Source organism: Gopherus evgoodei, chromosome 1 (assembly GCF_007399415.2).
Source record: "Gopherus evgoodei ecotype Sinaloan lineage chromosome 1, rGopEvg1_v1.p, whole genome shotgun sequence".
Classification (NCBI taxonomy): Eukaryota; Metazoa; Chordata; order Testudines; family Testudinidae; genus Gopherus; species Gopherus evgoodei.
The window spans coordinates 169,461,595-169,488,662 of record NC_044322.1 but is presented as its reverse complement, the minus strand read 5'-3'; the positions used below and the strand labels follow the sequence as shown (position 1 = coordinate 169,488,662).

At 40.4% G+C, this 27,068-nt stretch overlaps 1 protein-coding gene across 5 annotated transcripts in view; it reads left to right on the top strand.

Annotated features, from left to right (window-relative positions):
* The first annotated feature begins 1,255 nt into the window (after positions 1-1,255).
* The window catches only part of BACH1 (BTB domain and CNC homolog 1), a 42,674-nt gene continuing 16,861 nt past the window's right edge, over positions 1,256-27,068 (top strand). Inside the window, exons 1-5 of one of the 5 annotated variants that reach the window (XM_030579367.1) lie at positions 1,256-1,407; positions 4,700-4,820; positions 6,171-6,228; positions 22,551-22,848; positions 25,126-26,523. In XM_030579367.1, the coding sequence (XP_030435227.1) occupies positions 22,609-22,848; positions 25,126-26,523 (1,638 nt within the window). In that variant the 5' untranslated portion in view covers positions 1,256-1,407; positions 4,700-4,820; positions 6,171-6,228; positions 22,551-22,608. Of the gene's footprint in view, positions 1,408-3,091; positions 3,119-4,699; positions 4,821-6,170; positions 6,229-11,374; positions 11,687-22,550; positions 22,849-25,125; positions 26,524-27,068 lie in introns of those variants that run through there. The other 4 variants (XM_030579358.1, XM_030579349.1, XM_030579340.1 and 1 more) reach the window with 4 other exon arrangements.

Genomic DNA, 27,068 nt, shown 5'->3' with positions numbered 1-27,068 from the left:
TGCAGTTGCAAAAAAGGCTAACATAATTATGGGATCTATTAACAGGAGTGTTGTATGTAAGGCAAGGGAAGTAATTGTCCCACTCTGCTTGGCACTATTGAGGCTTCAGCTGCAGTGTTCAGTTCTGGGCACCACACTTAAGGAAAAATGTGGACAAATTGGAGTCCTCAGGAGAGCAACAAAAATGATAAAAGGTTTAGAAAACCTAACCTATGAGGAAGGGTTAAAAGAACTGGGCATGCAGTCTAGAGAAAGAAGACTGAGGAGGAACCTAATCATCTTTAGATATATTTAGGGCTGTTATAAAGGGGCTATGATCAACTGTTCTCCACGTTCATTGAAGGTGAGCTTAATTTGCAGCAAGGGATATTTAGATTGGATATTAGGAAAAACTTCCTAATTATAAGGATAGTTAAGCTCTGAAATAGGCTTTCAAGGGAAGTTGTGGAAGCCCAATCACTGGAGATTTTTAAGAACTGGTTGTATAATCACCTGTCAAGGAGCGTCTAGATTTACTTGTTCCTGCCTCGGTGCAGGGGGCTGGAGCTGAGGACCTCTCACGATCACTTCCAGCCCTATGTTTCTACACAATTTTGTTTCCTCAAACATATTGAAAAGTTTGGGGGGCTTTTGTCTGTTCCAATGTGGAACGAAACCAAATTTCAAAAGTTGCCATGCTGGGGAATTGTTGCCCTCCACTTGGTGCCACTCTGCCTGCTCTGAGGTACAGCAACCCTGGAATGAACCAGCCCACAAAACTGGCCAACTGGCAACATGTACTGAGCACCTTTACAGGTTTCCCAGAACAGTTCCCTCAGAAAAGACACAAGCCTGGGACAACCAGGGCAGGTGGCACTGGCAACCCCAGGTTGTTGGGGGGGGTGTCCACGCGTGGGTAAGCAGGGGGCTGTGCCAGGGTGATTGGCACAGCGGGCCATGGGGCTGTGGCTTTAGGAGAGTGGCGCTGAGCTCTGGGTTTAACACTCCCCCGAGACAGCACCCGCCCCTCCCCCAGGGCACTCTGTTCCCCCACCATGCCCCGATCCCGGGGGGCGGGGAGCAGAACGTTCCAAAGCCAAACTGCCACGCTCGCGCCTCCCGGGCTCCAGTCCCTAACAGCCCCTGGGCCGAAAGAAACCGAGACAGTTGTTCCACACGCGCACGCGCGGTGCAGTCGACGTAGGCGTCACAGCGTCAAGCGAGACTGCTGTGTCCAATCAGCGGGCGGCGAAGGGGAGGGTGGAGGAGGAAGGCTGGGTGATGTTGTTTCGAGTCACCTGATTCTTGTCGCTGCGGGTTGGGGCAGCCGAGCCAGGGACTGGAGTGGGGAGGAAGCGCCTGCCCGGCTGGCCGGGGGTGACGGTGCTCGCGGGACCGGCGGCGACAGACGAGCAGGGGGGTGCTGGGGTGAGCCAGCTGCGGCGCGCGGGGGCGGCGGCGGAGGGGGCTGGCGCTGCTGGGCTCGCGCAGGGGCAGTGAGCGCCGGTGTCCCGCGCGGCGGCGGGTGGAGGGATTGCCCGTGCTCGCCTCGGGTACCCGCCACTCGCGGGGTGGGGGCCTCCCCGTGCGCGCGGGCGGGGGAGACGGGAGCGCGCGCTGTCGCTAGGGGACTCCAGGTCGCGCTGCGCAGCGCTTTGAGATCCGCTGGGGGCGGCCCCAGGCCGGTTCTCCTGCTGGGGGGACTGCGGGGTGCCCCGTCCTTGCGCTGCGGCTGGAGGGGAGCTCGGTGGGGAGGGACCGTGTCTTCCCCGGGTACCCGGGCAGTATATGGCCAATGCGCCGGGACAGCTGCCCCAGCGCTGGCCTGCTCCGCCCGCGACTGCCCCGAGCGAGCAGGGGTTGCCCCGGACCATTAAGCCGAGGGAAGCCGTGCTGGGCAGAGCGCTGAGATGTTGCATGTTAGCTCGGCGGGATGAGCAGCTCTGTGCAGCCGTCGGGGCCAGTGTAGGGAAAGGTAAATAGAAGCTGCCTCCTCTCCCGGCCCGCGTGGCTTTGTGTCTTCAGGTTTTTCCACTGAACTCTGGCAGATAACAGCAGCTGGCTTCGGCGCGGTCAGCACGCCGCTTGCTCTCTTGCAGAATCTGGCATCTGATTATTCAGCTTTTCCCTTCTGCATGTGCACATGTCTGTGTGCTCCAGGCACATCAAGCGTGCCCGAACACTGGAAAATCTCCCTCCTCTTTAAAACAAAGGAGCCCCTCAATGTTACAAATTTGGGATTAACTGTTTGGTTTTCGTGATAAAATATCTTCTACAAATCCTAAATCTGAATATTACAGTATCTGTCATCAGTTGTAGTAGCCCAGGAGGATTCATTTTAGACTTTCTTGGGGAGATGTACTTTTTATCTGTACTGTGAAATGCCTGGCATGTGAAGGGCAATGTAAAATAAAATTGAAAATGAGAATTATGGGAGAATCATCACCAATTTCACTGCTAAATTAGCATTTAGAGGACATGTATTGGCATTTTTAGCACCATAATATTGTTGTAATTTCAAATTCATACAGCACTGCAACTTTCTAAGTGCTAGAGTCTGTCATTTTTTCTTCTGTTTTGATCAATTACGAGCAATTATACAGTTCCAAAACATATTAAGGATGAAAGAGAAAATAATTTAACACACACATTTGAGAAAAGTGGATGAAAAGTAAGAGCATGGTGGTAGTGTTATATGTGAAAGTTATAGTCCGTGCCAGGGGACAACCCCAAGTTATGCTTGCACAACTCTCGCAAAGTAAAACCCAGTGAAGGCACAGGTCTCAGAGCCCAGGCTCCAGCCCCAGAAGGAACACCCACACTGTTATTTTTAGCCCAGCAAGGTGAGCCCCAGCAGCTGGAGTCAATTGACCCAGGCACTGCAACTCAGCACAATGGATTTCTTTGCTGCCTATTCATACCCTAAGAGTGATTATGCTCCCCTGAATTCTGAAGTAATGCTGTAGTTATCTGTTCAAAATCATTGCCATATTCAAAAACAAACATGGGTTTGAAATTCCCATAGCACACTAAATTCAATATAAATTTTCATGCTTTTGTGGATTCGTCAATCTTAATATTGTTTTAAATTTGTGTGTGTTTAAATTTCTAGGCTCCAATCCTGTAAACGGTTGTGTATGTGAGTAATTTTACTGAATTAATTTGGACTATTCATGGGTATGAGTGTTTTCAAGATTGGGGACCTAGTTAATACATTGTTTGATGCTAAACATTTCATGCACTTCATAATGGGGGAATATTTTAGGCTATGTTAATTTGGTTTTAGTATAAAGTTTCAGAAATTGGTTGTGGCTGTTGGGGTCAGCATGTGTTAGATTGTTGCCCTTATCATTTGCTGCTGTTGGAATCACCCAATGTAAAAGCTGTCCTTATATTTTATTGCCCAGTCTAACATGACACCACCATTGTGGGTGTGAAAGGGGTGTTTTCATACATGAGTGATAGGCTCGAGTCTCAAGTAATCTTATTCCAAAATTCATGAAATTATAATCTGCAGAAACATAGATCAAATAGGCAGAATTCTTCTTTCCTGTTACATAAATTCAGGAAATTTATGTTCACATGAGTCCCACACACACTTTTTGGTATATCCTGCACCAGTTTTTCCCAATGCATGGGGCATGCTAGCTAGGCATATGTGTGGAAAGGCCTCTTAGTTGTTTTCCAGAATTTCAGTTTTATTGGTTGTTTTTTTTTAATCTGTAGCTGTTGTGATTGTGGAAAGAATCTTTTTGAGCCTGTATTTGCTGTAGAGTTACTGCAGGTCTTGGCCACACATGATTACCCTTAACTCAGCTGCTGTGGTGCTTTTAGCTTGAGTTGATTGTTTGAGGAGGGGAGAATAGGCTAAAACTGAATGATGGCAACTCATCAGCTGTTAGTTTGCATCCACCCTACAGAGTGTGTTAACACCACTGAAGTGCTGCTAGTCCTCCATTGCCTTCCTCATCTCTCACCCTGTGCCCAGAAAATACCAATAAGAGAGAATTCTTAGAGTGGCCCAATTTACTACAGCACTAAGAACCATGGGATGTGCCCCCAGAAATCTAGTTTCACACACACATGAGTGCACTGCCAGTGTGGATACAATTCTAATATTGTTTTACATTGTGGCCACTCTCACTCTATTTAGGCTAAGGCCTCATCTTCACTAGGAAAAGTCTTGTTCTGAACTCGCATTAGGTAACACACGGTAGTTTTTAGTTTTCACGTGAGTTAGCAGGTCAAGGTTCCAATGGGAGAACCTAGGGTTTACTTCAACCAGCTAACTTGTGTGACTACTACAAATTGCTTTGCTTTCACTAGGATTTTACCTTGTGTTAGTTACAGCATGTTAGCTGACATGAGTTAACAATACCCCTTTTCCTAGGGAATACGCACCCAACTTGCCATGAATAACTTGAGCATAGATAATTAAAGTTATCTCTGCTATGAAGACATACCCTACAAGAAGCTAGGTTATCACGTGGCCTGCTAACATGTCTTCAGATGTTAGTCTGCATCTTGTTGTGCGCTGAGGTCTTTTCAGTCATGTTAAGACAACACAATTGGAAACCAGACCTGCTTTCCTTTTCCATGGGGTCATTTCTTTATGAGTGGATCTGAATGGTATGTCAGTTGATATGTATATACCTATGGTAGGTACATAGATCACAATAGCTCAGAGCTTTTCAAATATTAATGACTCTTTTCCTCACAGGCCTCATATGAGGTAGGAAAGTTTAATCCATATTTTCTATGTGAAGACTGAGGTACAGAGAGACTGACTTGCCTGAGGTCGCACATGGAGTCTGGGTGACTACGCTGCAAAGTGAAGCTAGGTCTCTTGAGTAGCTGTCCTGTGCCTAACCACAAGACTATCTTCCCTTCGCTGTGTCCTGCACATTGTAGTCAAATTTATTTATGTCTCTGTCCTCACTGAGATGAAATCTTTAAAATTTTTACTTTTACATTTTTTATTCAGTCTACTCTCTGAAAACTTATTTCAGTTTTGCAAATGTTTATTTGAAAAGCTTTTTCAATTGAATATAAAAGTGGGCAGGGTTAGATTTTTAGATCAAGTATTTTAAAATTGTTTCTCAAATGTAACTGCTTCTGTTAAATCCTTCATGATGACTCTTGGTTCTTTCTCAGATTAGTAATTAATGTATAAGAATTCTGCACTGTTAGTTCCCTGTTTTATTATACATGTTTGTACGCCTGTGTATGTATCCAAACAGTTTCCCCAGTACTAATCAAGTAAAATCCTTAGGGCTGTGTTTAAAGCCATTGCATGTCATTTTCCATACTTAAGCAATGTTAAAGAATTAAGAAATTCTTGAATATAAAATATATGAAACAATTCACATTTTTAGGAGGGAATAAGTTTGCATAGCTTCCAAGTCTTGAGGGTAAAGGTGAAGGATTTTACCTTTTAAATAAAGCCAGGAGCTGACAGTAAACTGTTAAATAGTGAACCTGAAACCTTGTATAAAAATTTAAGAATATTTTTTGTTCTCTAACTCTGGGAGTGTTCATAAATGCAAATGTTTTATTCTGGGACTTGTCTCAATGTGAGACACTTCTTTGTGAGTATAAAGTAATGATGTCTGAAGGTGGGTAGAAGTTTAGAAGATGCAACCTTATGACCATGTGATCTGCTTCATGGATTTAACATAAGTCACGTTACAACAATTTCACTCTTACCCTAAATTGACTTATTGTGGTCCACCCAATCCTCTTTTAGAAAGTCAAACTGTCACAGTGCTTTTAAGTTTTTCTTGAAATGTGAGCTATGCCCACGATAGGTGTCTCTATAATTGCACTGTTTTTCACAAGAAGTTCTTTTGAATGCTATCAGGGTGAGAATTTGTGGAGGATGGAAGATAAGAGTGGGGACTTCTAAATCCCATGCCCAACCTTAAAAATGTTTAAAATTAAAACTTCTACCCAGAAAAGCATAATAAAGCTATTACTGGCCCTGACCCAAACAGTTAATGTTGAGTAACAAGTGAGTCAAACATGCTCTAAGATAAGGAAGAATTAGGTTTAGTAATGGAAACATTTTCTAGCTTTAGAATATTCTACTTTAGTATAGCTTCTTTGGGGAAATAATGTGCAAACTGCGTTATTCATTGTTGAAAACTTGCCTGATTTTATTGGGGGCTTTTTTGAATTTTTTTTCCTTAAAGTTTCAGCTTCCAGAGTCTTACCACTGCGTGGGAATCGTGGCTTTCATTTTTTTAAAAGGTAAACTGTTAGCTCACATGACTTCTAAGAAAACTTGGACATGGTGAATCCTAAAACCTTTAAAAAACCGAAACAGAAGGCAAATTGAAACAATTCCAAGTCTGTTTTCAGAATCTCATGGATTTTTAAGACAAAAAAATGATTTTGCTGGCCCCTAACTACTTAATTTTGATTCAGCAGAGCTCTAAATAATACTGTGATGATAGTCCTGGATTGGCATAGAGATATACTGGATGACCTAATAAGCTCTTACAGAAATTACGTAAATTATATAATTAATTAATTGAAGTACAATGTTAGTATTGTGCCAGATGCTTTGACTAGTGACTCAAAGAGTACAATTTTGTTCTTATTTTATGAATGAGGTAACTGCTTCTTTCGTTTTATATTGGGGGGAAAAAAGCAAATTAATACTATCTTAATCTTTTTCTTTAAAAATCATCCTGGTTCCTTTAAAAATGTTTTCAAAGTAAAGATGAACAAAAACAGAATGCTTGCTCATGCCTTGTCAGCATAACATCATGAATCAGCAACTCAACTACTGCAAGCATCCATCTGAAACATAACTCTGTATCCATAAAAGGAGAGTGAGTTGGGGGAAAGGGCATAGATATAAAACTGTTATTTAAAACCTATTGCTAACGTCTTGTTGAACTGCCAAGTAGCCACACTGGTTCTCTTAATGGTAGTAAATACCTTAGTTCTTTTCATCTGTAGATTTCAAAGCTTTTTTCTTAAAAAAAGAAAAGTATAAGTGTCATCCCTATTTTGCAGATGAGGAAATGGATGTAGGTATAGTGACTTTCATAAGGTTGAATAGCAGCTCAATGTCCGAGTCAAGAATGGAACCCGGATTTCTTGTCTCCGGATCTATTGCCCTGTCTGATTATGACATTGTCTTTTAACTGTTTAAGAACTTAAAACTTTGTCAAAGTGCAAACATTAGTTACATGCAGAGTGATGCAGGCCACCTTTGTCTGTATTAGCAGCTACTAATGGCTACAAGTCCCACACTCTGTCTATTCAAGTGATAAATGACAGCCTTACAGTCTTTGTGGCACAGTGGACAAATGAAACTGCTTCTAGACCTCTAAATCAGATCAGATTGCAGTTACTAGAGAGTCATTCTGTCTTAGTTATGCAGTTCATGCGGAGTTCCTGAAGAGGTTAACTGCGCATAAGTGTTCAGAAGGTGTGACTTATCCTGCTTATCACAAAGGATTAATATCACAAATTGGGTACTAATTAAAATGGATAATTGTCATCATGTTCTACACAGATTATGAAGAAACAGAGTCATGCTTGCTGTGTTGGAAAGTTCTGCAGGTGGGAGGGTGGGAATTGTCTTGAGGGGGAAATGTCTGATGGCCCCAGATTTAGAAGTAAAGGAAAACATGCTCACAGAGTTAGCTGACTGGTGGAAAACACATCTGTAACTGTCATAAACAGATAGCTAAGGGTTAATGTCTCTTTCACCTATAAAGGGTTAACAAACAGTGACCCGCAAACACCTGACCAGAGGACCAATCAGGAGACAAAATACTTTCAAATCTTGTGGAGGGAAGCTTTTGTTTGTGGGTTTGGGGTTTGGATTTGTTCTCTCTGGGTCCTGGACGGGACTAGAGGTGCAACCAGGTTTCTGCCAATCTCCCTGCTACAGTCTCTTATCTATTCAGAATTGTGAGTAAGAAAAGACGGTCATAGTCTTTTAATTTTTTTTTTATTTACATATGTGTACTTGCTGGAAGTAGCTTAAATTGTGTTTCTGCTGGAGAAAGTTTCTTTCTGTTGTTTATAGGTGAAAGACCCTGCAATTGTTTACCATCTAAAGTGCAGAGATAAACCTTTTACTTTTTCTTTCTTTCTTATTAAAAGTTTTGCTTTTAAGACCTGTTTAATTTTTTTCTCCTAGTTAAGGTTCAAGGGAATTGGTGGGGAGAAGGGAAGGATAAATTTTCTCTTTGTGTTATATTCACGCAGCTTGTATTGCCTCTGGGTGAGGGGGAAGGTAACAGTCCTCTCGGTGTGGTGATTCAAGAAGTTGAATCAGGTGATCTCCTAGTGTTCCCAGGGCAGGAAGGAGCTGGGAGGAAGAAGAGAGGGGGAAGGGAATGGTTTATTCCCCTTTGTTGTGAGACTCAGGGAATCTGGGTCTTGAGGTCCCCAGGGAAGGTTTTGGGGGGACCAGAGGGTATCAGGCCCTGAAAAATTCCTGATTGGTGGCAGCCTATCAGATCTAAGCTGGTAATTAAGCTTAGGGGAATTCATGCTAGTACCCATATTTTGGACGCTAAGAATTGGGAATTATACTACGACATGTTGGCAGCGGTTGGGATAGTAGAATCCAAAAGCCAGTAAAATTATTAATTTTCTTTTCTCTGTTAGCTGCTTGTAAGCAGAGAGAAGGTTTTGTTTTTTTTTTAAACCTACAGCCAGTGAATTTTTTTTTCCTTGCTCTGTCTGGCTGTGGATAGAAATGGCCTCAGGCAAGGGCCATTAAGTTAACAGGGGTCTTTTGTAGACAATAGAACTCCAGCTGTGAATCAGCTACACCAGCAGAATACACATGCAAATGAAGGTTTTCCTTTTGTTCTAGTTTTATTCGGGAAGGCTTGTTAGAAACACTCTGTTGCTTAGCAACAGAGCAGGCAGCAGAGGAACAGTAATTCAGACAGTAAACCAGCAGAGGGCACCCCAACACAAGAAAACAGGAACCATGACTTCCAGGGCAAAAATGGGGGCAGAGGGACAAATCAAAGAAGCAGACCACAGGCGACAAATGGAAAAAAGAGAAAAAGAGGTGGAGCTGAAAGAAAGGGAAGAAAAGAGAACAAGAAGCCAAAGATGCAGCCCACCAACGAGAACTGGAAAAACAACAAAAACAGAGTGAAGAGAGGGAAAAAGAGAGAGAGCATGAAATGGACATGGCGCGGGCCAGGCAGGATGCTCCAGCCAGTCCTAACAACCCTGCTCCAATGATTGTTCCACATCACAAGAAATTTCCCACCTACAAGGCAGGTGATGACACTGAGGGCTTCTTAGAAAATTTTGAAAGGGCCTGCCTTAGGTACAGCATCTCTGAAGACCAGTACATGGTAGAATTGAGGCCACTGCTCAGTGGACCCTTAGCAGAGGTGGCGGCTGAAATGCCTAAGGAGAAAATGAGCGATTATAAACTTTTTCAAACCAAGGCCAGATACAGAATGAGGATAACAGCTGAACATGCCCGTTGGCGGTTCAGAGCCCTAAAATAGAAACCAGATGTGTCATTCCCCTGACACGCCTACCACATTGCAAAGAATTATGAAGCCTGGATATCAGGAACAAAGGTTAACAATCTGGACGAGCTGCACCTCCTGATCCAAATGGAACAGTTCTTAGGTGGTATTCCTGAGGAAATGGAGAGGTACATCCTAGATGGGAAACCCAAAACGGTAATCGAGCCGGGGGACTAATTCCTGAGTCTGAGAATGGTGGTTCAGATCTTCCTCCATTTGGGGACCTCTGAAGTGTATTTGTTTACCATCTGGTTAAACAAGAAGCTGCTCCTGGTGCTAAGAAAACATTGTTCTGGCAAGTTGAGCCTTCTCCATACATTGGTGAAAGAAGCTTGCATGTGCTTTCCCAGCTAGTTCCTATGAAGATAGCAAGTGTCCTGATTAGAGCTGGGAAAGTTGATGAAATGTGTACAGCTATCATACTAATCCTATACTGGTAAAGACAAATGTGGTCTGTTGGAGTTGGTATTAGCTAAGGCCTCAGACTACTTGGCAACCTAGACCTAAATTCTATGGCAAGATTCCAATGTTTTGAAACACTGGTGCAGTACATGGGAAATTCTGCAGCTGCTTCATTTAAACTATAAAAAGTAGGTTTTTAATATTTAAGTAAATGAAATAATGCAACTAATAGAGTGTCTCATGTCTATTATGGTAGTATGTGAAATTGATCTTATGATTTCTCCATACTTCCGGTGTTTGGTGTGTCAAAGCTTTTTGTATGGACAACACAAATGGAGAAGCCGGAGGTGCTGGCAGTTGAGTAGATGGCAGTTTGGAGGTGTGGGAGGCAGTTAAGGATTGTGGGATAAGCACAGTTGTTGGATGTTTTTATTAAAATGACCAGCAGTGAAATAGTGAACAGCGGTGACATTTAAACTGTCTTTTTTAGGTTTAAAGCTTACATCATTGAGATACATGTATCATTCATACCTCTTGCCTATTGTGTTTCAGGTTGCCTGTAGACTCTAGTATTGCACCAGTTTGTACAGGCTAACACTTTCAGGGTTTTCTTTGCTGCCATAAGGGCTAGAAAGTTCTTTCTGAGGCACAACTCTTTACTGAGAAATGAATTTAATAGTAAATTCAGCTGTCACAGAGTATGCAAGGCTCAGATTCTTTTGTTTTTAAAAAGATGATCAGAATGAGTCTGATCATATCACTGTGATGCCACCTTTTCTATTCTAATCCAGTATATTTCTCTGACTTATGAGAACTGAATCATGGCATCTCAAGTTCTGATTTCTTGGGATGCTCTGCTAGGAAGACTTGATGTAGAAGGAGTTTTTTGCTATGAAAAGACTGACAAACTAAAATACCTCATACAGAATACTGCTGGACTCTTGTATTTGTTTGAGGCTTGCTTCGAGACTAACTTGCTTTATACTCATTTAGTAGTTATCTTGCCCTGTAATGTATATGGTAATATAGTTTCTCTACACCTTTTTGGTGGGGCTGGGTGGGGAGGAGTGGCTGGAATAAGCTATATCTGCAAAAATGCACTTTTGCTGGTGCATTGTCTACGTTAGGAGCTATATTGGCAAAGCACTTCTAATGTAGACTTGGGCTAGGACTCCAGTGATGATTTTTATTTTATTTTATTTTTTTTTAACAAGAATTGTGAGTAACTGCAACTTTGGCTCTCTATTACCACTAACTTATTCTGATCTTAAAATGTAACTTTGTTTAAAGCATTCCAATGTAATACAGTTATTACAATACAGATGTGTAAAACTTTAAACCGATGAATTATTTGTTTTAATAAGAATAACACCAGAAACACACAACTGTTCTATAGATCTGATAGGCTTTTTCTACCTTGAAAAGTGACTTGAGGTGGCTGTTGCTGTTGGGGTTTTTTTTTTTTTAAACCCACTTTCTTACTCAAATCTTTCCATTGTGTGTTTTTGGCAATATCTGTTTACTTTAGAGAGAAATTATTTTGTGTTGCTTTTTACTTATGTTAGCAGTGCAGTGCCAACACTGTTAAAATAGTGTGCATTCTTGTGTATCTTTATAGAGATGTTTACTGAGTTCAGGTTACACATGTAGAGATCCACTGAAGATGTTGGGATTGCACAGATGTCACAGATATAATTTGCTGTGCAGAATCTTTATACTGGTGGCGATGAACAAGAAACAAACAACCAAGCTGGACTTTGAGAACGCAGGATAAGCTTGTAAGGCTGGTGGTTTAAGATGGAAAACTATTTTTACTTGTAAGCTAAATATTTTGATCTGTAAATCCATGAAAGAAAACATGGAGCTTAGATTTACATTTTGTCACTTTTCAGAGTAGAATTGCACTTAAAGGAACCAAAAATATCAGTTGTAGTGGAGTATCAAAATATGCTGGGGAGGTGAAATAAAGTATATACATAGAACCATATTTCCAAAAGAACGTACCACACTAAAATTATGTAAAATTTCTGGGCTAAGGGCCTTGACACTGTTATAGCACTGAAGACAGTGTTTCATTTTATAACTGAGACATGATGGAAATTTCATATTTAGTAGCGAGTTCTCACACAGTGTCTGTTTCTTTTTATTTTTATTTGGGTGGAGGGGAAGGGCCTGTTTATCTCATAGGGAAATTTTTTTGCTGACCTAACTAACAGTATTGCAAGGGAATAGCTTGCATACTCTTTCTTCTTATCTGGTGCATTTGGCCACTTAATCTGGTATAAATTATTTTAATTGGCTATGTGTTAGCTTATCAGAGAACCTCATATTACTGTAAAATTATCAGCTGCCTAATTTCTAGTGTTTATTACTCAGGTATTCGTTTTAAAATAAGCTGCTAGCTTTTTATCATTTGAAGGGACATTGTGATTTAGACTTTAAAAGTTCACTTTTGAAATAATGAAATAAACTGTCGGCACTGTCCATTATATTTGGCTACTGTTCATGCTTTGCTTGCTCATTTATGGATTGTTGGGGGGATATGTCTAAGACTGTCACTAAGTAGAAAAACTTAATAGCCCCATCTACTTCTCTTAAGAGACAGATACACCATAAACATCAAAATTTAAAAAAAACCTTTGCTTTGTTTTCCCTAAAGTAGACTAATGCCTGCTGACTCATTACCTTTTAAAAGTCTACTGTGGAGCTGTTCACGCTCCCCAGATGATCCCTTTTCAAGGAAGGGTAATTATTAAATATCCTTGGATACTAAAACAAAATACTATCCTAACATCACTTCTGAAAACTGCCATCTTTGGGTCTAGCAAAGGGATTGGCAACCTTTCAGAAGTGGTGTGCCGAGTCTTCATTTATTCACCCTAATTTAAGGTTTCGCATGCCAGTAATACATTTTAACGTTTTTAGAAGGGCTCTCTCTATAAGTCTATATATTTTATATAGCTAAACTAGTGTTGTATTGTAAAATAAGGTTTTCAAAATGTTTAAGAAGCTTCATTTAAAGTTAAATTAAAATGTTGATCTTATGCTGCTGGCCTGCTCATCTCGCTGCTGGTCTGCGGTTCTGTTCTGCTAGGCCGGCAGCAGGTGCAGCCGAGACCCTGGCTGGCCAGGGTATGGCAGCCAGAACCCCAGACTGGCAGCAGGCTGTGCGGCACTGGCGGTTGGGACCTCAGACTGGCAGTGTGCTGATCTGCTCAGCCCGCTGCCACTCAGGGGTTCCATCTGCCAGCTCCTGCCAGCCGGGATCCTGGCTGCCGGATCCGCTCAGCCCGCTGCCGGTCTGGGGTCCTGGCCCTGCCCACATACAGTAGGTACCTACCTTCTCCCTGGTTCTGGTTCATTATCTTCCTCTCTCTGCACTGAGCTGAGGGTGGGGGTGCACTGAGCACAGGGCAGGGGGTGAAGGGTCTGGCCAGGAGCTAGAATGAGGGAGGGGGCTCAGGGTTGGGGCAGGAGGTTTGGGTGTGGGGCACTTACCTGGGCAGCTCTCATTTGATATGAGGAGTGCAGGTGGGAATGTGGTGGTGGTGGGGGGTGCAGGAGCTCCTGTTTGGTGCTCAGGGTGGGGGTGTGGGGGGTGCAAGAGTCAGGGCAGAGGTGGGGCTGGGTATGTGGAGGGGTACCAGAGTCAGGGCTGGGGTCATGGTAGGAGGGGTGAAACAGTCAAGCAGAGGGCTGGGTGTGTATGAAGGAGGTACAGAGCTCAGGGCAGGGGCCTGGAGGGTGTGCAGGGCTCAGGGCAGAGGGCTGGGTTGACTGCCCCCTCTCAGATCCTCCAACCCCTCCCCGCTCCTGGGACACCTGCCCCCAGGACCCCACCCCTATCTAAGCCTCCCTGCTTCTTGTTCCCTGACTGCCCCCCTAGGACCCAGCCCCCTACCTGTCCCCTGACTGCCCCGACCCTTATCCACCCCGCCACCCCCCAGACAGACCCCTGGGACTCCCATGCCTATCCAACCGCTCCCTGCCTGCTCCCTGACAGGACTCCCAGAACTCTCGACCCATACAATCCCCCGTGCTTCCTGACTGCCCTGACCTCTATTTACCCCCTGACAGATCCCAGGACTCCCATGCCTCATCCAACCCCTCCCTGCTCCCTGACTGCCCCCTCCAGAGACCCCCGACCCCATCCTAGCCACCCTGCCCGATCCCAACCCCATCCAACCCACCCTGCTCTCTGTCCCCTGACTGCCCCCTCCCTTATCCAACCCCTCCAGCCCCATACCCCTTACCATGAACCACCAAGCAGAGCGCGCAGCCCCAGCCCCCAGAGTGCTGCGCACGCAGCGGCAGGGCTCCAGGGGAGGGGGGACAGCGGGGGCAGGGCCGGCAGCTTGCTGCGCTCAGCCAGGCACTCCGGCCTGGGAGCACGGACCCCACAGCTTGCCGCACGGGGAGAGTGGGGCCATTTGCCCATCCCGTGCAGACGCCATGCTTCTGCTCCCTTCCCCCACGGGGGGAGTGGAGGGCAGAGGAGAGTGGACCGGGCTGGGCAGGATTTTTAATGACACGCTGGAGTCCTAGCAGGCAGCACCATGCCATTAAAAATCGGCTCGCGTGCTGTCTTTGGCACACGTGCCATAGGTTGTGGACCGCTGGTCTAGTATATGTCAGAGAATATGGTGGGTTTGCAGATGCATGTACTGATACAAGGACATGGTAGTACAGCTATATGGTCTCTAATAATGTGTTTAAGCCCCAACATAAGAGAAGAATGGATGATTTATTAGACAAATATTTAAAGCCTGTGCTGGGGAAGCACCCTAATTTCTCAGCTGAAAAACCACAATAAGATAGCAGTCATTTTCACCTTTGTCTTTAGTTCTCGAAACTGCTTTATCTGTATATTGTGTTTACTCTTTTTCCTGTTTTGACACAGTTATTTTCCATGAGCATTTGTGGTCCTGTGCTTTCTTTTCCTTTTGTTTTCATATATGCCATTGTTTAGACTTGACAAGGAGGAAGCATTTCACTAACTAGAGCAATTTTAAAAGAAAAAAAACTGTCCTTTCTTGAAAACTTTGAAATTCCAGCTACAGTTTCCTGTATTTTATGCATTTAAAACATTTCAAAATCTGGGTTTCATGCTTTAAAATAATTAAAAAAATGGAAATAAGAACTTACTTTATTTTGAGTTCTTTAAAGGAGTAGCTTGTCAGTGACAAATTAAAAAATCAGTTAGATTGAAAGTGCTCATTTAAAACTTTGATTTGAAGGCACCTGAATTGTTTAAACAAACTAACATGAACTGAAGGGACCAAACTTAAACAGTGTGATAGAAGCAGTGCTGGCAGCTCACTGCTGACTTTAAACATGTAAGTGGGGAGAGGTTTGAAATCATCTTATGCATTTTGGTCATAGGGTGGAGACTATCCTTATTTGCATATGCGTAACAGTCTTTTTGGTCCTCTCTAGTATGAAGGAGGGAATATTTTAACTGGACTAGATAGATCTTGGAATGAATTCATATCGAGAGAAACCTTGGTTGAGATTTCTGGTGTATATATTGTCTCAATCTTGGTTACATTTAAAGCAGGCAGAGTGAGTGCATTAGGATTTCATTTGGGAGGATGGAAAAAGCAATTTAAAAAACTGCTTTATAATTGTATGCTGTTTGTACCTACTTCACCATCCTCTCTAGACACAACTAGTTTTGTGTGAGCTTTCACCCTAGCAATCAAATCTTAACTGTTTTCAGTTTTGCATTTCACTTTTTTTTAGCTTGCCGTCATATTCTTAGTTCCTTGCTGTGCCTTTGAGACCTTTGGGTACTGTATACAAGCTCACCCACCATTTGTCTCTGCGCTGTAATATGTAGGATCAATGGGATGAGTTAAGAACATAGAAGCATGGAATTTTAATTTACTTGCTTTATTTGCGTTTCACACTTAATGCTGTATACATTTTTGTATGGCATGACTCCTCAGGTAGGATGGAATTTAATGATTAATTTAAATTACATTACATTAATTAAATTATATATTTCGAAGCCCTTTGATTTTCAGTTTAAACCAGTTTTTACTGAAAAATTCCTGGATTTTACAAAAAGTATTCAGTTTTTTCCAATTTTTACCCTTAGGTTTGTATCATTCAAATATAAAAAATAACTGGTTTTATTAGGAAAATACAATATATTACATGAGATAATATGCATTATGATAATACTTTAATCTGTGTGTGTATGCAAAGCTGCCTGTTGAAGTAAGGCTATATATTAGTCTAGAAGATACACACAGTAAACAAACAGGTACGCACACAAGCACCAAAGTGCGTGTGCATCTGAACATACTGATGAATCTCACACCAACCATGTACTCATTTCAAGCTGATAGCAGATGCTGTTTAAAGATTTGACACACACAAATGGAAAGAAAACAAAAATCTGTATCAGAATGTTTCAGAACACAAAGTATTTGAAAGTTTTAAAGAAACAAAAACAGGAGATGAGGATGAAGTTGAGGGTATGCACTGCAAATGGCATGGGCCAATTATTAAATGTAAATATTTATAGGCTACTAGTTCTAATCTATAAGAGTAAGCTGTTTGTTCAAATAAAATTTTATTTGGTGATTGGAGATGTATTGTATTGTTTTTCTTAAACTCAGAGGTGGCCTTGTGTTTTGAGTTCTGTTTTAGTTCTGCAGCAAACCACACTGATGAACGGAATTCAAAGCATTAATCTGCTGAATACTTCCTCCCCTGTATTTCCATCCACCAAAATAAACCTCAGTATTTACCCAGAAAAATTAATAGGGTATTTTCACCTGTTTTTTTTGTTGTGGTAATAAACACTGGTAAATTACTAGGGGGGGCGGAAAATGGAAAGAAGGGGCTCTATGTATTTCATAATTCCTGTGTAAACTGTTGCATAGAATTAGTAGTTAACTTGTTTTGATTATCTGAAATAATGTGTGTGTTGTTTTTAAAATCTAAAATGATGTTAGTTTGAGGTCTTTCTCACATTTAAAAAAGAAAAGACTGCTCAGGCTTTACAGCCATGGCATGAGCTATATTCATGGAAAATCTGATGTGAAAAACTTCTTACCTTTTTAATTTTTTGTTTTTTTGCAGTTCTTGCTATTTTTCACAATTGATGTATAGTAGAACCTCAGGAACACCTCCGGAATTTAAGTTTGTTCATAACTCTGAACAAAACATTATGTTTCTTTCAAAAGTCTGCAACTGAACACTGGCTTAATACAACTTTGAAACTTTACTATGCAGAAGAAAAATGCATAACAAACACAGAAACAATTTTCTTACCTTAGCAAATCTTTTTTAAACTTTCCCTTTGTTTTGTTAGTAGTTGATGTTTAACACAGTGCTGTACTGTATTTGCTTTTTATTTTATTTTATTTTTTTTTGGTCTCTGCTGTTGCCTGACTGCACTTCCGGTTCCAAATGAGGTGTGTGGTTGACGAGTGAGTTCGTAACTCTGGTGTTCATAACTCTGAAGTTCTACTGTATTATTAAAAATCCTCACTTTCTTTGTCAAGGCAGGATTGGTATCACAAAGTTAGCCTTCACAATGTAAAATAATAGACTATATGATTGTAAAATCAGCCCTGCAGAAGATTGTTTCCAACCAAACAACATCAGCATCAATAGTATGAATCTATTCCCTTATCCTACCCCATTTATCTCACTGAGTAATATCACTATCTAAATGAGGGCCCTGTAGTAGATGTTCAATTGAGGTGATATACCCTGCCAGCTGTGGGAAAAATTTCCAGCCAACTATTCTGTGCTGTGCTCAACTTTACTTCCTTTTCTTCAGTAGCTGTTTGCTTCTATAAGTCCTCGGTAAGTTCATGGAGGATAGGTCCATCAGTGGCTATTAGCCAGGATGGGAGAGATGGCGTCCCTAGCCTCTGCTTGCCAGGATCTAGGAATGGGCGACAGGGAATGGATCACTTGATTCTCTGTTCTTTCATTCTCTCTGAAGCACCTGGCATTGGCTACTGTCAGAAGACTGGATACTAGGATAGATGATACTTTTGGTCTGACCCTGTATGGCTGTTCTTATGTTCTCAAGATCCAATTTTATGGAGGCTTGTTATAAAGGATGTGTGGCTTTCCCTTTAATGTTAAGTGTAGTCTGGGGAACTTTCTGGTTCTAGTTACTGGTATCGTTGATACCTCACTGCTGTTGCTGACTAGTTAAAAATAGCAAGCATAATTTCAGTATTTTTCATTAATAGGTTGTCTGGATTAGTTTTTTGGGGGGTATGGGAAGGGAGAACCTCCCACTATAACACTGACGTACTGAGTGCTAACAGACTGGATTGTGGTGTTTTTGCCAGTATTAGTACTATTACCCCCTTCCTAACCTAACCCAACCCAACACCTCCCCTCTCCCCCCAAAAAAACCCAAAAACAACACACTCTAGTGTTGACAAAACCATTCAGACTTCTTATAGCATCCCCCAGTGGGAAAATATTACTCTGGCTGACATTAGACTTTGAAGGTAGATTAAAGTATCTTAACTTTAAGAGTGTATCTGCACTGAGAAAATTCTCTAGCAACAGTGCAACCAACACTAAGCTGCAGAGTAGACTGAATGCAGGTATTTCTACCACAGTTAAATGACAGTGACCTTGTGTACATTATAATACTCGGATGTGTTTGAACACAATTGTCAAGATTAGCTTTAACTGACACTCTTGGCCATAATGCAGATGTCTGGACAAGTTGTGTTCAGCCTTGTCAGCTAAATGTGACGTACTCTGGTCCCAGCATCGTTTAATTGCAGTTAGCTGAAACTTGCTGAATACAGATTGTCATGGTCTACAAAAAGATTGGGCAGCCTGGTATCAGCCAATTTGTCTTCACAACTTTCTTCCACCATGACTGTCTGTGTTCCATCAGGAGTCTGTCTCTGAAGAAGGTGGGGATGTACAAACATAGCATAGAGATAGGACTGGAGCATAATGGTGAACTTGGTCAGTGCTAGATGCTGGAAGAGAGCAGATAACAAGGGGAAGAGAGGCTAGGATGTCTGCTGTCTGTTTTCCTTGGGTACTCTCCTCTTGTCAACACACTTTCTCTCCTGAGAGTTTAGGAATATCTGTAGTAAAATCGAACGTATCAGCTCTTCTGTGAGTCTTAAAGTTGTGTTTTTAAATCTTGTATTCATGCACTCCTTTAAATATTGATTTACTGATAATCTGAAGCTTTCCCACCAACCCAGAATCTCTCTCTCAGCCCAGTGGGGATATTAACATTATCAGTCGTGTCAGTCTAAACAAATTTTGGCATCAAGGCCATATTTTGGAAACTCTTGTTCTTTTACTCTTATAGTTCCCTCCTGTTTCTTCCCATCAGGGATGGAGGGGTGACACTTCTACGAAATGATGTCTGGTGACATCAATATAACAGTGGATAATGGAAGAATGTGTTATAGACGAACTTGAAAAGGCTTGGTGTTTTTTGGGTTTGATGAAACTGCATGTTCAAACATATGAATGTGTGCATATTGGGAGATGTGTGCAATTTTTATTGTACAGAGCCTTTGGTCATCCAACACTGAGGCAGGCAAATTAGAGGAAGAGAGAATGATCACACAATGTGGGGAAATGAGACAGCAGTGATAAATGGGTGTAGAAGAAAAGAACACATGCAAACAAAGTGAGGTGGGAAGAGGAGGGGGAAAATCAATAAAGTGGGGAGGAAAGGACAGAAGGAGAAAGATCAACTGTGGAGTGGAAAGAAAAGTTAGTTACCTTGATTAGTTTGGTAGATGGATTAGTTGTAGAGGGGAATTAGGTCCATCTTTTCTAGACAGAGGAATAGTCATTACAGTGCATGCTTGACATTTCATTTTTGAAACAGCTATCTCAAACTCTGGGTATCTTACAAACATTGCCAATGCAATGATAAAATTACAAGTAAATGAACTGTCCGTATACCAACCCCCAAGAATATAAAAACATACAATACCTCCCACCATTGCCACTATTGCTGGGTATCCCTCAAACCACCAATAAATCAAATATTAAGCAATGTGTATTTCTGGTATTACTCCATAGCAGCATATGAAATTAAGGATGAATTTTGCCTGTTAACGTAAGAAGAATGCTGTTTTTACATTAGGCATTTTTGAACAATTAAATTAAAAAATAGGGCTGTCGATTAATTGCAGTTAATTTTTTAGAGTTAATCACATAATTTAACTGCGATTTAAAAAATTAATCGTGATTAATCACACTGTTAAACAATAGAAATCCAAAAATATTTAATGCTTTTAAACTGGTATTTTTTCTATACTTTCAAATATATTGATTTCTATTCCAACACAGAATACAAAGTATATAGTGCTCACTTTATATTTTTTTATTACAAATATTTGCACTGTAAAAATGATAAAAGAAATACTGTTTTTCAGTTCACCTCGTACAAGTACTGTAGTGCAATCTCTTTATTGTGAAAGTGTAACTTACAAATGTAGTTTTTTTGGTTACATAACTGCACTCAAAACAAAACAATGTAAAACTGTAGAGCGTACTAGTCCACTCTGTCCTACTTCTTGTTCAGCCAATTGCTAAAACAAACAATGTCACCTGAAAGTGAGAACAGCTGGAATTGCAGGTATTTACGTGTCAGATATGCTAAACATTCATATGCCCCTTCATGTTTCAGGCACCGTTCCAGAGGACATGCTTCCTTGCTGATGATGCTTGTATAAAAAAAAAAAAATGTTTGAACTCCTTGGGGGAGAATTGTCTCCTGTTCTATCTTACCCACATTTTGCCATGTATTTCATATTATAGTAGTCTCGGATGATCACCCCAGTGAATGTTTGTTTTAAGAACACTTTCACGCAGATTTGTAAAAATGCAAACAAGGTACCAATGTGAGATTTCTAAGGATCGATATGGCACTCGACCCAAGGTTTAAGAATCTGAAGTGCTTTCCAAAATCTGAGGGGGATGAGATGTGCTTTCAAATCTCTTAAAAGAGCAACGTTCCGATGTGGAAACTACAGAACCCGAACCACCAAAAAAGAAAATCAACTTTCTGCTGGTGGCATCTGACTCAGATGATGAAAATGAATATGCATCAGTCCGATCTGCTTTGGATCATTATCGAGCAGAACCTGTCATCAGCATGGACACGTCTTCTGGAATGGTGGTTGAAGCATGAAGGGACCTACGAATATTTAGTGCATCTGACATGTAAATACCTTGTGATGCTTTTGCATGGCACTGTTGTAGCTGGCCTGTTCTCACTTTCAGGTGACATTGTAAACAAGAGGTGAGAAGCATTATCTTTTGCAAATTATAACCAAACTTGTTTGTCTGAGCAATTGGCTGAAGTAGGACTGAGTGGACCTGTAGGTTCTAAAGTTTTTCATTGTTTTGTTTTTGAATGCAGTTATTTTTTGTACATAATTTGTAAGTTCAACTTTCATTATAAAGAGATTGCACTACAGTACTTGTATTAGGTTGTAATAAAAAAATATAAAATGCGCACTGTACACTTTGTATTCTGTGTTCTTATTGAAATCAATATATTTGAAAATGTAGAAAACATCCAAGAATGTTTAAATAAATGGTATTCTATTAAGTGTGATTAATTGCGATTAATTTTTTTCATTGCTTGACAGCTCTAATAAAAATGTTGCTATTTTCCAAGCCCACATGGAAAAAAGTTGAAAAATATCATGTGAAGTGACATTATTTATGTAATCATAATGTATGTATACAAAATTTTTTAAGTGAATCTGCTTTGTGACTTCTGGGTGATCATCTCTGGGCATCAAATAGTAGCTCTGTTTCTATGGCTGTTCAGCTTGTTTTTTCAGTTGCCTCTTTTGAGACTGCCAGTGAGGATGCTTGTTTCTAGTGTCTTTATGATGCAGGCACTTGCTCCCTGAAAATGCAAGCATGTTCCTTTTAAGGCCACCAAGCAGCCATGCAAACCAACTAACTTGTTGCAAAATGTTCCGTATCTTATTTCCATCTTTTTTATTGTGGGATCACTACATCTCTTAGTCTATAAGGTGCCCACAGGACTCTTTGTAGCTTTTTGAGTTATTGAGTCATTATTGCAGTTTTTAAGTAGCATATTGTAGGATTTCTTTGAATTTGTTTGTGTATACCACATTAAACAAACAAAAGCAGCTTATGTAGTATCTTGATGAACTTTGATCTAGAGCCTCTATAGCTTGTTCCTCTTTCAGTTTCTGTAATGCTGCAGTCAGGAAAAGGTCTTTAAATACAGATACTTATTTCATGTCATAGAGTTTTGTGGTAAATTTGTCACTTTTAATCAACATGGATCTTCAAAAACAAATGTGATAGTTTTTCAAATGCTGTTTTCAAATGTATTTTTCCTCCATGAGTGGTTGGAGCAGGATTTATTTGGAGGAAAATAATATAATTAAAGTTAAGCTTACTAAAGAGTGTATTTTGAAACTTACTTAAAAAGGAGTATCTAAACTATCTTATTTGTTGGCCTTTTGTTTAGCGTAGGATCTAGATACTTAAACAGTAATCTTATTTTTTTAAGGGTGAAATATGTATAACTTAAATTGTCCCTTCTTAGGAATTCAGCATTAAGAATACTATGACTCATATCATATACTTATGTACTGTATAAATTTTCATGTTTCTTTTCAGGTTTGAAGAACAGAAGAATGTTTTCCACTGAGAATAGCCCTAATACTTCTGATACACAATGCCTTTAAGTGAGAAGAATAGTGTGGTTTTTGCATACGAGTCTTCAGTACACAGTACCAATGTTCTACTCAGTCTCAATGATCAGAGAAAGCAAGATCTTCTTTGTGATGTTACTATTCTAGTGGAAGATCAGCGATTTCGGGCTCATCGATCTGTGCTTGCAGCTTGCAGCAGCTATTTTCTTTCAAGAATTGTGGGACAGTTGAATGCTGACCTTCTCATCACTTTACCAGAAGAGGTGAGTGGCATTAATTGCCATACTTCTGTACATCACCATATTTATGTTTCTACGCCATTACATTAAATTATGCTCTACAATAGGCTGGTGTTAACTTTAAGTAACTAATAATCTTAAATTAAGTGGTTTAGGAACTGGGAAACTCATTGGTGAACAAATCACTGCTTCGGAATTGTCATTTATCAAGCATTCAGTGTAAGGATGTGGGGGACACTCAAATGAGAATGTACACGAGCTATTTAACATCAAGTTATCTCTTTAAAAAGCTGTAAATGAAATAAATATTTCTTGCTTACAGGATCGTAGCTTGTGTTTCGAAAAATATTTTGTGCTGCACAGATGTTAAATTCTCATATTCCCCAAGCTGGTGTGGGCTTCAAATGCAGCTGAAGGTACACTACTACCTCGATATAATGCCACCTGATCTAACAGGAATTTGGCTATAATGCGGTAAAGCAGTGCTCCGGGGTGGGTGGGGCTGTGCACTCTGGTGGATCAAAGCAAGTTCAGTATAACACAGTTTCACCTATAAGGTAAGATTTTTTGGCTCCCAAAGACAGCGTTATATCGAGGTAGAGGTGTATTGTAGATCACTCTGCTTCGTGTGTGCGAAGGGAATACTTTGAATTATTGTATTATTGGAATACATTGTATTATTCACCATTTCAGTTCATATACACAGTCTGCCTTAACACTCAACAAATCAGGTCACTAGTTAGACTTAATTACTTGCCATTACTGCATATATGTTTGAGATTTGAAGATGGGAAGGTTGACATCTTCTTTTCCCTAGTGGTTTTACAAGTGTTTGAAGCTAAGTTACTGTGTTGATTAATAAACAGTGCCACATGAGTAAGTGAAAGCACGCAATCTTTTCCCAAATGCAAACTGTCGTGTACGCTGCTGTCTTCAGAGCATGCTCCAAAATAGTTTGAAACTTCACAAGATGTTTCAGGATTCCTCTAAAATCTGTATCACCATGTGTTTGGAATACTCTGCAGCATACTGTTATGATTGGTTTAAAATAGTGATCCCAATCACATTGAATATAATAGAACCTGATTTTATTTGCTGTTGGGGTCCGCCACATTTAAGTTGAGTAGTACTTTACTCTGCAAGTAGTCTCTTATGCCATGAACAGATTCACTGAAATCAAAAGGGAGTACTGAACATGAAGGGTTGGCAGAAGGAGGAGAATCTGTCCCTAAACCTTTAGGGAAGTAAGAGTATGAGATTGGCATTAAAACTGAAGAGAAAAAACTGATTGGACTCTTTTGGGTGGTATTCAGTGGGTACTGTATTGCTCTGAGAGAGGATTCAGATCCCTAGCAGAAATAGAGTGTGTAGTAATAGGGTGTGGAGCTTTCAGAACTGGACCTGATTCCAGTGAGTCATTAAACTGAGAGTAATTTGTCAGTTTGATATCTGTTCAGACAGAAATCAAATTTCCTTTTAATGGGAGGAACCGGGGATGGAGGGTATACCCTATGCTAAAGAAGTTAAATAACGAGTCACGACCAAATTCATATTATTACTGATATCTGAGTCAGTAACACATTAGACTGTGAATGAATAATGGTGGCTGCATTTAAAAAGGAGTGTGCTAGATGCCAGGAATGTAGTGACTTTGCCTGTAAATTATCCTGCAGTACCTTGTGTTTTGAAAGGAAACCTGAAAATCTAATCCTGCTTTTGCATCTGTTTACTGCTCTACAGTGAACAGTGATACTTTTAATCTTTGAGTAATAGTAATATATTGGAATTTTATCAATTTATTTAACACTGTGAAGTGGAACTCTGCTATAAAAGGTTCACAATAAAATTCTGTCATGTCAAAAGATGGATTTTTTGAGGGACCTTGGCTAGATATAACTCTTGGTTAATTTCTTTTTAAGGAAAACTACCTTCTCTCCTTTCCTCATTTCTGCTCACCATTTCCCCACAGGGCTGGATCTGTTTGTTCATTGATTCCTGTTTGACCTGACTGAGCAGGGAATGTTCCTGTGATGGGGGACCCATTATCTGTCTTAAGCCCAGGCAGACCAGACATCAAAACTTTGTCAGCAAACAGTTGTAGGACTAGGATAAGCAGCTCCCATGTCAGTGGGCAGGGAAGATTTGAGTCCATTTCATACTGACTTCTTGTATAAGAGTGACAGGACTGTGGTTTGTGTCAAGTCTCAGCCTAATGAGAAATGAGCCATACTAACGTTTGTTTGTTTTTCTTTTTTTCTTTTTCTTTTTCTTTTCTTTTCTTTTTTTTTTTAAACCAAACAGGTGACACTTAAAGGATTTGCTCCTTTGCTTCAGTTTGCATATACTGCCAAACTTATTTTAAATAAAGACAATGTGTCCGAAGTTTGCAAGTGTGCAAAGTTTTTGGGAGTATATGATATTGAGGAATCTTGCTTTCAGTTTCTCAAATTCAAGTTTTTGGACTGTAAAGCAGACCAGCAGGAATGCCCTAGAAAGAAATGTTGTACCTCACGCTGTGAGAAAGCAAATGTTAACATTTCCCTTGTGGATGATGGGAACCTGGAAATAGATGACGAAGTGGAGGAATTGTTGGAAGCTGAATACACTGCAACTCCTAATTCAAAGCTCAACAAAGATGAAGAAAATGCAAAAGTATGTCCTCATCTCCAAGATAATACCAATCAAACATGCGATCCTGCATATTTAGAAAAAGATAATGTTTCTGGCTTGTTTTCCCTATGCCCAAAATATAGAAAGTTCCAGAAAGCTTTTGGGAGTGACAAAGTCCATACTGGAACCAATCTCTGCAGTATTAAAGATAATCAGGTAACATCAGCTACATCCATTCATCAGAGTGAATCATTTAATGATGCCATACATAAAGCTCAGGAGTGCACAGCTGTGCAGCTGGTCTCGCAATGTGAAGAGACTCGGGTAGAAATGGAAGAGGGGGAGAAAGGTGGGGAGAAAGAAGAGGAATTGATGAGAGAGTCTGTGTCTCAGAGTATCTCATATCCTATAGAGAAAACAGATGCTGTTTCTCTTCCCCAAAACTCTTCTGTTGCACCTCATGAACTTTATTCTGCGCCTTTTCTAGGCCCATATGAGCAATACAGCAATTTAAATTTCAGTGGTATGCAAAACACAGTTGTAGCTGAAAAAACTGTGACAGGTACTGTTGTTAGGAATGATAAACCAATCAGTGAAAATCAAGATGATTTGCTTTTGAAGTCTGATTTGTGCGCTAGAGAAGACATAAGCATTACATCAACTAGTGACCGAAGCAGCGTGGAGAGAGAGGTGGCTGAACACCTAGCCAAAGGTTTCTGGAGTGACATTTACAATACAGAGACTGCTTGTCAAATGCGTTTGTCATCTGCAACAGCAAAAGAATGCTCAGAACCAATATATTCAGGAAAAAAATCAGAGTGCCCATGGTTAGGTATCAGTCTCAATGAGAGCCCTGAACCTTGTTCTCAAAGAACTTTTACAACTCTGAACTCTGTCAACTGCCCATTTATAAGTAACCTTGGTACTGAAATATGCTCAAACAGCCCAGAGATAAATAGTGGAGATTATATCCAGGAACCGCAACAAGAACAATGTTCATATACTTGTGTGATAAGTTTGGGAGAAGACTCTGAAACTGACACTGAGGGAGACAGTGAGTCCTGTTCAGCAAGAGAACAGGAATGTGAGGTGAGGATGGTCTGGCTATATTTTTGTTTCCATACATCTGTATGCTTCTTTCTGAAATCCAATTAGTTCCAGACAGTTTTTTTGCTTGGTTTCAAAACGCTAGGGGGAAAGTACCATTTTATTTCTCCATCTAAAATTGTTGGAAGATCTGTTGTAATACAGTTAGCAATTTTAAAATAATTATGTTGTTGAAGGAGGTTTATTGAAATTCATAATGTCTATGAAGTGTGTGGAAAGTGCAAGATGAGAGGAGACATGTTGGTATTAGAGTTAATTGCATAATTTTCTAAGGAAAATTTTCTATCAGTTTTATTTTAGTTAAAATAAACTAAAATAAAACTGATAGAAAATAGCAGTTTAGTTAAAATTGAATGTTTTGTGTGAATTTTTTTTGACAAAATTTTCAGTGGGGAAAAAATTGAAATTACTTTTCCAGCTGTTTGATATTGAATTGTTTTGACTTAAATGAAATACATTTTAAAATATACTATAAATGTCAAAATGATTAAGTATTGCCAAAACAAAATGTTTGATATTAAAAACTT